Raw genomic sequence first — 10,217 nt, 5'->3', positions numbered from 1 at the left:
TATCTATCTATCTATCTATCTATCTATCTATCTATCTATCTATCTATCAAACTATCTATCTATCTATCTATCTATTCATCTATCTATCTATCGATAAATCAAAGGATCACTCAATCTTGACTCAAAATTTTCTTGAATAAATTTGATCTGAAAATTTCTCTCATTTATGGATTTCATTTTTTATCATAGTTTGAATTTTCAGGCTTTAATAAATTTGATTTAATTTAATATATTTGATTTGTTCAATGTTTGTTGATCCTTTATTTTTTTTCAATGGTAGTTGATTCTTTATCTTTGTTATTGTAATTAATACTTTAGCTCATCCTATACAATTCTCAACCACATGATTGAGTAGGTGTATTATGTACAATGTACATGTTACGTACACTGTACACTGTACTGCACAGTGTAGATTAGTCCTGTAACATGTTTTAAACTTGATTACATTACTCCATCATTTTACAATTTGTTTGGAATTTTCCATTTAATTCCCGTCTTAAATAACAAATTTCAGGGTAATAAAGCCACCCCCCCCCTCTAATCAATGAAATATTCTGGTCATAGGAAACTTTTATGTGTATTATCAAAATTATCAAAATTTAATGCTTTTAACCTCCTCGGATACTAAACGAACACTGATGCATCTATTCTTGTTTACAAATTCCACCCACAGAGAACTGGTTTTAATATATACGTAGAGTATACACGACCGCAATTAACTTTCCTTGCATTACATCCTTGATCATTGCTAAGTTTAGGGGGAGGGGTCAGGGCGAGGGAGCATCAGAATTTTAAGATCAGGATTTCAAGCTATCTGACAATCTATCTAATTATCTAATTACATATTTATCTTCCTATATCTCTCTCTCTCTCTGTCTTGCTAAAGACCAAATTTTAAATGACTAGCACTAAATATTCCCACAAAGTATCTGTGGAGCCAATACTGGACTACTCATTTTTCTTACGACTACTCATTTTTTTACAGAAGTTTAAAACAAAAACAGTCCCTTTAAAGACTAAAATAGTCAATGACTATTTCTTTTAAAGATCCTGATATTGGGATTATTTTTAGTCCTTGAATCCTTTTTAATCCTTCCCACCCGGAGAGTAAACGTGGATCAAAATTAAGAAATTTATTTTCACACGATAACTTCTTCTTATATTTCACGAATTCAAAAGAGTAATTTGTCCAAGAAGTTTTTATTGTTACACATATGATGTAACACGTCATAATGACCCTTTATTGTATTATCTATTATGTAGATTCATAACACGGTACTTTTTAAGTATTTATCAAAGCAAAATCTATAGAAATATACTAATTTCCTAAAATTTTTTTTTATTTCGAATTCTATTCAAAAGTGACAATATCTTTTTCATTGTTACTCAGAAAAATATCTTAAAGGGACTGTTCACCTATTTGGGTAAATTTATGGTAAACTAAACAGACTATTAGCTGGTAATTGGAAATTTTTACTTTACAAAGACAACTGTGGCCGGAAAAAAAAAAATTTTCGTTCAGAATTCGAGCGCAAAGGGACGGTTCCTTGTCTGAAACACTTACAATTTACATTTACAATTAACTATTAGATACTACTGTTTAATTTTATTTTCCAGTTTTTTTCCATGACATAGACGAAAACATCAAATAGTGCATAGACAAAGGGACCGTCCCTTTGCGCTCAAATTCTGAATGAAAAATCGGCTTTTTCTCCGGCCACAGTTGTCTTTAAAAAGTAAGACCAATACTAATCAATAGCTAAGAAGAAGCTATTTAGTTTGCCCCAAAATTACCCGAATAAGTGAACGGTCCCTTTGAATGGTACCGTTTTGTTTATTTTCATGGATTTTACTTAAAACCGTTGAATGCAAGAAGCGTTTGTTTCCTTAAAAGGGAAAACTTAAGAAACAAAAGAAAGGTTAAAAAATGATTAGATAAAAATAAGTAAACGAACAAAAATGAATAAATGCATGAAAATAAGCAAGAAGAGTTTAAAAAAAGAAAAATTATAAAAATAATAAAAAAGATAGAAAGGATAAATAGCTGAATAGCTGAATAGATGAATAGAATGAGATTGGTCTAAATTGGTTTAAAATAAATTAGTTTACAAATAGTATATAGTTGAGGAACAGCGAGTAATCATAATTCGTAGGATACATACATATACACGGTACACACAGGCATATAAACTGTTTGCAGTTCTATACATGACAGGGTAGATAGATACATAGATAGATAGATAATAGATAGATAGAAAGGTAGATAGAAAGGTAGATAGATAAATATTAGCCAGAGCTTTTTAGCTATATAGGAAAAATGTAGCATAGATACTCTATATTAATAGCAGTTTAGACAGAAAGAAAATTAGATAGTTAGAGAAAAAGTGGGTGGCTAATCAGGAAGTTATAGGTAGATACTAGCTATATTGGTAGGATGGTAGGTAGGTAGGTAGGTAGATTGGTAGGATGGTAGGTAGGTAGTTAGGTAGATAGGTAGATTGGTAGGATGGTAGGTAGGTAGATTGGTAGGATTTTAGGTAGGTAGTTAGGTAGATTTCTAGGATGGTAAGATGCTAGGTAGGTAATTTGGTAGGATGTTAGGTAGGTAGTTAGGTAGATAGGTAGATTGGTAGGATGGTAGGTAGGTGTAGGTAGGTAGGTAGATTGCAAGGATAATAAGTATGGAGGTGGTATGTAGGTATATAGGTACGTTTGTAGGTAGATAAGCAGGTAGGTAGGTAGGTAGATAAGTAGATAAGTAGCTAGGTATGTAGATAAGTAGGAAGGTAGGTAGGCAGGAAGGTTGATAAATACATTATATATAGATAGATAGATAGATAGATACATAGATAGATAGATAGATAGATAGATAGATAGATAGATATAAAAATGATACAGATGAAATAGATTAGATTGAACAAAATTATACGGCTCAGGAGAAGCCCACCCCAGACCTGAGTTTAATTCATGGGATTTTTATATTTTCACAGACAGACAGATAGATGACGGACACACCAACACACACACAGGGGTAGCAAAGGGGAAATGATTAAAAAAGCGTCAAAGAAAATAAAAGGCAAAAAAGAAAATTTAAGTAAAAACGAGTGGTAATAAGGAACGGAATTAATATTTGGTGATGGTGATGGAGCAAACCTCTTTAGAGTAAATAAAGTAGATGTTAGTTCCACATTTTATTGAAAATATATTTCGGTCTGGGTTGGAAGAAGGAACGGAAGTTTGATCAAAGGAACGGAAGTGTGAATCAAGGAACGGAAGTGTGGAACAAGAAACGGAAGTGTGAAACAAGAAACGTAAGTGTGAAACAAGAAACGGAAGTGTTAAACAAGAAACGGAAGTGTGAAACAAGAAACGAAAGTGTGATAAAAGAGAATAAGCTCATTAAGGCATGGACAATGAAAAATGAGAAGGATTAAACATATTTATCATAAATATATAAAATTGATTCATTTATCTAGCATAAACAAAGAAATGAAAATAGTGAAAGATGGATAAAAGAGATTAAAGAGTGACTAAATGAGAAAATTTAAAATATTAAATAAAATATTTCAAATTAAATATTAAATATTAAATATTTAATTAAATATTTCAAATAAAAAAGAAAAGAAAAAAGAGAAAGAGTGATAAACCTCACCATGAGAAATGATGAAAGATTCATTCTTCTAAGCATCGTGTTCTCCATCTGTGAGACACGGAGGAATATCCGGAGCAGTTCCTTCTCTCTCTCCAGGTTAGCCAGGAGACTGGACGCTGATCCCTGAAAATATCAAGGATATATTAGAAGCAAGGTGGACGCAGATCCCTTAATACATGAAGCCTCGGTGTTATCTAACTAAAATCATCGATGCTATTACATATACCAATTTCTCTGCTTCACATGAAAACTTGAGTCACATCGATGCTACTATCATATAACCAATTCTCAGGACATAACCTTGAATTGTGCAATTTCCCTTGATAACGGGGAAACTATTGCGTCCTTCTCTAGTTTGTTTAAATTCCTCAATGCAAACCCTTCTGATTGTTATCAGAACTGATAAGCTCAAACTCTTCTTTCACATTTCATTTAGAATTGCTCTACCATTTGCATCAATGCTCCATATTTATCTTATTTGAAATAGGATTTGAATGCTCCAATTACCTGTCTAGTGCAGTAGGATTTGAATGCTCCAATTACCTGTCTAGTGCAGTAGGATTTGAATGCTCCAATTACCTGTCTAGTGCAGTAGGATTTGAATGCTCCAAGCATCGATGCTGCCTGAAGAAATAGTTTTCCGATGCTAACAGTACTAAGATCTTCATCTCCTTGGTCTAAAGCTAGTTCTATCACATCCTTCAAGCTCTCAGTGAACCTAGAGATAAAGAAGAGATCAAACCTAAACTATGCGTAACCTACAGAGTTTCCAACGACATTTTTAACTCGAAATTCGCGAATTTTTAACTATTTTAGACCTCAATTCCGTAAAACTGTTTGATAGATATCTTTCGTAGTTTAGTCTTTAACTGATCATATTAAATAGTCTTTGTGGTGAATTATTTTATAAATCTTCAAAAATCTACAATTTTACACAAAAATAAAAAAAATTCTGTCAAAAATTTTCGCAAAATTGGGTTTTTCACGAATTTTCGTTTTCGAATGTATTAATGAAAATTCGCGAAATATAGTCACTATACACCACTAAGAAAGGATTAAACTTTTATGACGATCTGCTTAAGTGGTTTAAAAAGGATCTAAAGGTTGAATGTCTATTTCTGCCAAAAAGAATAATATTTCAATATTTGTTAAATTAAAAAAAAAAATAGTTTAACGGGAACCATAAATTTAACTTAAAGTCATGGACTGTAACAATTCTGGTCAGTATTTGCATGAAATAATATCATGTATTATAACATTTTATCAGCCAGACCATTATTATTCTAGGTTATGCAGAGTGTTTAAGTTTCAGAAATCTATTTTCTGAATGTGAAATCAAGCATATTGTACAAATAACAGAATCCACATAAGGGATGGGCGGGGCTTAAAGAAAACGAATGACAGGAAAAATTGACTAGAGAAAATGAGATTTGAATGGGGTTCGGGGCAAATAGAGGCAGATAGGGTAGCTTTTGGGCGGCCCGGGGCGGAAGAATGAACAGGGGTGAGAATTGTGGTGAATAATGAAGATGTGTCAGATAAAAGTCGATTGAATAGAAATGGGGGAATGAAGTGTGTCCAGCAAAGGCGGACATGGCAGCATCAGACCGGATATAAGTTGAAAAAAAGAGCTAATGGCTTATTAAGGTGTATGAGATAGAAAGAGGACGAAAGGTTAGGTTAGCTGCAACGAATTATGAACACATACAAAAGAGAGAGAAAAAATTAACAAGAACAGGATTAGAAACAAGAACAAGAGGGAAATAAAAACATGACCAACAAGAATGATTATTAGAATTAAATTACCTTTCATTAACATTAATTAACTCCTCTACGTTCAGAAAAACATTTGCTAGTTGTTCCGCAGTTAGCAATCCGGCAACCTAAAAAAAGTAAAAATATTTTTTTAAATAAACATTTTTATTTCTAAATTTTAGTTATATTTAAAGTTCACTTTTGGACAAGAAGTTTAATTGAACCAATATGTAGTGTTGACAGTTTGTCTGTTTGTCTGTGATCCCACCTCTTCAATTCTGATCAAACAACTTGTACAATTTTGATCAAACAACTTGTACAATTCTGATCAAAGAGAAGTTCAATTCTGTTAAAACTGACAATACAATTCTGATCAAAGAGAAGTTCAATTCTGATCGAAAAGAAGTTCAATTCTGTTCAAACTGACAATACAATTCTGATCGAAAAGAAGTTCAATTCTGTTCAAACTGACAATACAATTCTGATCAAAGAGAAGTTCAATTCTGTTTAAACTGACAATACAATTCTGATCAAAGAGAAGTTCAATTCTGTTAAAACTGACAATACAATTCTGTTAAAACTGACAATACAATTCTGATCAAAGAGAAGTTCAATTCTGTTAAAACTGACATTACAATTCTGATCAAAGAGAAGTTCAATTCTGTTAAAACTGACAATACAATTCTGATCAAAGTGAGCTTCAATTCTGTTCAAACTGACAATACAATTCTGATCAAAGAGAAGTTCAATTCTGTTCAAACTGACAATACAATTCTGATTAAAGAGACAATATAATTCTGATGAAACGTGTAGGATTATCAAAATGTCCAATTTTTACCGGAATCTGCCATGTTATTTTATATCCTCTTATTCTAATAATAAAAAAGAATAAAATGTCAAAAAAATCTCACATAACGTCAGGCATGATAAGAAAACTTCAAGAGTTAAAGTTTACCTGCATAGGTCTGTAGAATTGATCCAGGATTATCCTAAGATCTCGACCATACTTAATCTCGGTTTCAATTATCTCTGTAATAATTTCCTTCCTCTCAATTCTTCTCCTGCTACATGAAGGACACACACCACTCTCACTGAAACAATATTATAGATAGAAGAGACTGCGTTTTAGTTTTGATATTCTATCTTATATCATTGGCACCCTTATGGTGCAAATAACATAGAAACTTCAAACTTTTATAGAATAGAATTCAAAGCTTGAAATATCATAAAGTCTACAACATCAAGTTGCAAAAATATAATAATTCCAAAACTGTAGTTAAGCTTAAAAACATGCATATTCCAAGATTTAATTTAATTTCATAAAAAACCTATTTTTGCTCCAAACCTCTAACACAACCGTATACTGCATAATATTTACAAATAAATGAACTAACTAATCTGTGTGTAGTAATCTTGAAATGATAAAGTTGAGATTGATCTTTCAAGTTCCTTATCTAATCAACGTACAGCAGATATAGAACCGTTTAGTTAATTGAAATTGTTCTAGTTGACTGCATACCGACATCCCCCCCTTCCCCTTCTGTAAATTTGATTACAATAATAATAATAAGAAGTAAGCAAATACTAAATTTTTCTTTTCAATCGTCAATTTTTCCTACAATCTTTTCATTGCTTTATGTTTAAAATCTGCTTCAATTTTTGCACGTATGTGGAAAAAATAAACTATTGCAATAATTGAATTTAAAAAAAAGACTTTTTTCTCAAAACTTATTATTTAGGCTAATTGGACAATTTCAGAAAAACTTAAAATTCTGTATTTTTCTGTCAAGTTGATTTTAAGTCACAAAAGCAAGATCTGTGCAAAATACGAATCCGTTAATGCAAGATTCAAATTGTAGATCGAGACAAAGCACATATTTTTAAAGATTAGAGCTTCTATATTCAATATGTAGTTGATCAGGTCAATTTCAGGAAATTCTTTGAAATTTTTTGACAAGGCATTGGGTTCGTCCTAACCCTCTTTCAAGATATAATAGAACCCAGAATTCTGAAGGCGTGTCGTTTAAACATTTCAAAGAGTGGAAAATCGCTTTGTCTCCTCGATCAGTCTCGAAAAAGTTTAAAACTGAAATCCCCGAAAATCATTTGTAAAAACTCCGCGAGTTCACAGAAAGCATAAAACTATGGAGACAGGTACGTTGTGAAGCTGGAGATAGTGTTACTGTGTACCCGGAAATGTGTCTAGATTCCAAATCTCAGTAATAATTCTAGGAACCCCCTTGTTTTGTCCCATGTTTGAGAGTATCAGATCCAACTCTTTGTTTTTTTCCTTGCAATTATCCTGGCACTTGGAATATAAAGGAATATCTTTCTTGGCAGGGTGAGTCATCAAACATTGGACTTTTATCACACAGAGAATTCCGTACTTTTCGTTTAGTTACTAATTTTCAAATTCAATAAAGTTTTTAAAAACTTTCTCATTAACGATGTTTAATTTTTTGTGCAAAACTTTCTTGTTAAAACTCTAATACAAATAAACAAAATAAGCCTAGTGTTATGTGATATCATGGGCAATATTAAAGAATATATGTTCTTAAAGTCGTAAATATGAAAAATTCACAAAAATTAATTAGCCATAAAAAAATAAAAAACACCACCGTTAAAAATTGACTTCAATAGTTATTTGTAAGATTGAATTTTCAAATATTTTCAGAGTGCTTTATGACCTTCATGGCTAGATGAAACTGGACCATGGGTTAAATACAAAAGAGTTTGATAAAAAAGTGTAAAGGAATTGAGTTTTTGCCACAAACTCTGATTTTTTTCCTCCCTGTATCTTTGCAACCGATGTCGCAGACCCTTGATATTTCAAACTATGAACATTCTGACGAAAAAAACATTTATTAAAATTTTGAAAAATACTCTTTAATAACTGTGAAGTTTGAAACAAAATCTTTACAGCCAGGGTTACATAAAGATAAAACCTAGGACCAAGACCTGGCGACAATCCAAAGACAAGCTGGTCTCAATTACCGATCGATCCCTCTTACTTTGCAAAGGCCTAAATTCAGATGTAAGGTTTAAGTTTCGGTTCTTCAATGATTGCAACATATATCTTCATTGTTGCTGTTTTTCTGTACTGTCAAATGTTAAGCTGGATGCATCTATTGTCTGATAAAAAGTTGTAAAGATGGCTGTCGATCTATCTATATATACCGGTAATGTTTATATGTATCACAACATAAATCATTCTATAGATGACAATGATCTCCGGGATTTATATAAAGGAATTGAGTTTTGCCCTAAACTCTGATTTTCTAATCCCTTTATCTTTGTAACACGATGTCGTAAACCTTAGATATTTCAAACTATGAATTCTGTTGGATCAAATAATCTCAGTTTGAAATATCTAATGTTTCAAGTTGAAAAGATATAGAAATTAGAATATTTAAGTTTAAGACTCGATTCCTTTGTTGACAAATGTAAAAACAAACGTTTGCAAAAAAATTCTTTTGACGTTGTCTACAATTTTTTTTTCACTCTTTTTAACTCCAATACAACTAAATAAAATAAGTCTACTTTACAATAGTCTTATCTAATGCAAAATCATGTTTGCATTTATTCTAATATTTTATCTAAGTTTTTTACTTTATACTTTATATTTTGTTGTCTTATCTTTACTTATCTTAAGGCAAACTGCTTACCGGTGCACTAANGGTAATTTGAGATTATCTAGATGTCTAAAATTATGAAGATTGGTCCAAAAAATGCAATGTTGCACACTTAATTATTTTGTGATAGCAACAATTTTTTTCTCCGACTGTTTCCTTCTTATTTCAGAGACATATACAATTAATCTCACCCCCCCTCCGCCCAAATTATCTCCCCCTTACCTTCAAGTAAACCTCACCGCCCCTACATCCTACCGCAGTTTTGTATAAAAAAGTGTGACTAGCTTGAGACCACGAGAATTAAATAAAGTCCAAACTATTCAGACCACAGATAACAAAGATAGAACAAAATAAAGTCCTAAATTTAACAAGTTCCAGATACTAATTCACACTCTCCATTATTTTTTTTATCTCCTATTTAACTTGTATCCATCAATACTTAGAATGGTTCATTAAGACGCCAATTGTCGATAATGGCAAAGTTTGCACGCTTAGAAGTTATCACAAAAAATTAAAGAAATGAAAACAAAGACTATCTTTATGTTATTTGATCCTGGGAAAACTACTTAAATCACGATATATTTGCATTCGTTGTTTAAATACGACGATGAAATAAAAGTATTATTTAAATGTTTCCTGCAAATTAAACTAGTTTTCTAAGTATATTGAAAGCCAAGCTGTTCATAAGGAAGGGAAACTTGTGCCATCTTTTAATTAAAAACGTAAAGCTTTTATACTTTCAAGCTATTTACGTTTTCTTTTGCAGTAACACCAAACGAATTTTTTAAAAAGTAACCTGCTTTTTTTTAAATTAAAAATTTGAGCTTTTTAAAGCAACTCTCCTCAAGACACTTGTGAAAAAAAAATTTTTACCCCATGCAACCTCGTGTAATATTACTTTTCCAGGTTAGGTTAGGTTAAGACAGAACGATAGTCACGCGTGGTTGCCAAAGACTTTAGAAAGGGTCTACGGCCCCTACACTCATATTTTACCAAGTTTGTAACAAACACACACCGGGCGAACAAACACTTACAAACAAACAACAAATTGACAATTTTGCCCCGCCCACCTTTAAACTATTGTATATCCCGCCCATGCTTGAGTCTTGTTAAAAAGGTTTCAAAATATATTTACCATCAACATTTGGAATATTTATGGGAGGGGAAGGGGGGGTTAA

General features: G+C 31.8%; 1 protein-coding gene across 1 annotated transcript in view; it reads right to left on the bottom strand.

Moving 5' to 3' along the window:
- LOC111701845 (uncharacterized) overlaps nt 1–10,217 on the bottom strand; it is a 69,824-nt gene that overhangs the window by 17,302 nt on the left and 42,305 nt on the right. Inside the window, exons 6-9 of the mRNA XM_023473309.1 lie at nt 6,363–6,498; nt 5,459–5,535; nt 4,232–4,370; nt 3,653–3,775 (exon numbers count right to left, since the gene is read on the bottom strand). Coding sequence (XP_023329077.1) covers nt 3,653–3,775; nt 4,232–4,370; nt 5,459–5,535; nt 6,363–6,498 — 475 coding nt within the window. The remainder of the gene's footprint in view (nt 1–3,652; nt 3,776–4,231; nt 4,371–5,458; nt 5,536–6,362; nt 6,499–10,217) is intronic.

The sequence above is a fragment of the Eurytemora carolleeae genome, unplaced genomic scaffold (assembly GCF_000591075.1).
Source record: "Eurytemora carolleeae unplaced genomic scaffold, Eaff_2.0 scaffold218, whole genome shotgun sequence".
Classification (NCBI taxonomy): domain Eukaryota; kingdom Metazoa; phylum Arthropoda; class Copepoda; order Calanoida; family Temoridae; genus Eurytemora; species Eurytemora carolleeae.
Note: the sequence above shows the minus strand (reverse complement) of the source record. Positions and strands in the feature narration are given on the sequence as shown.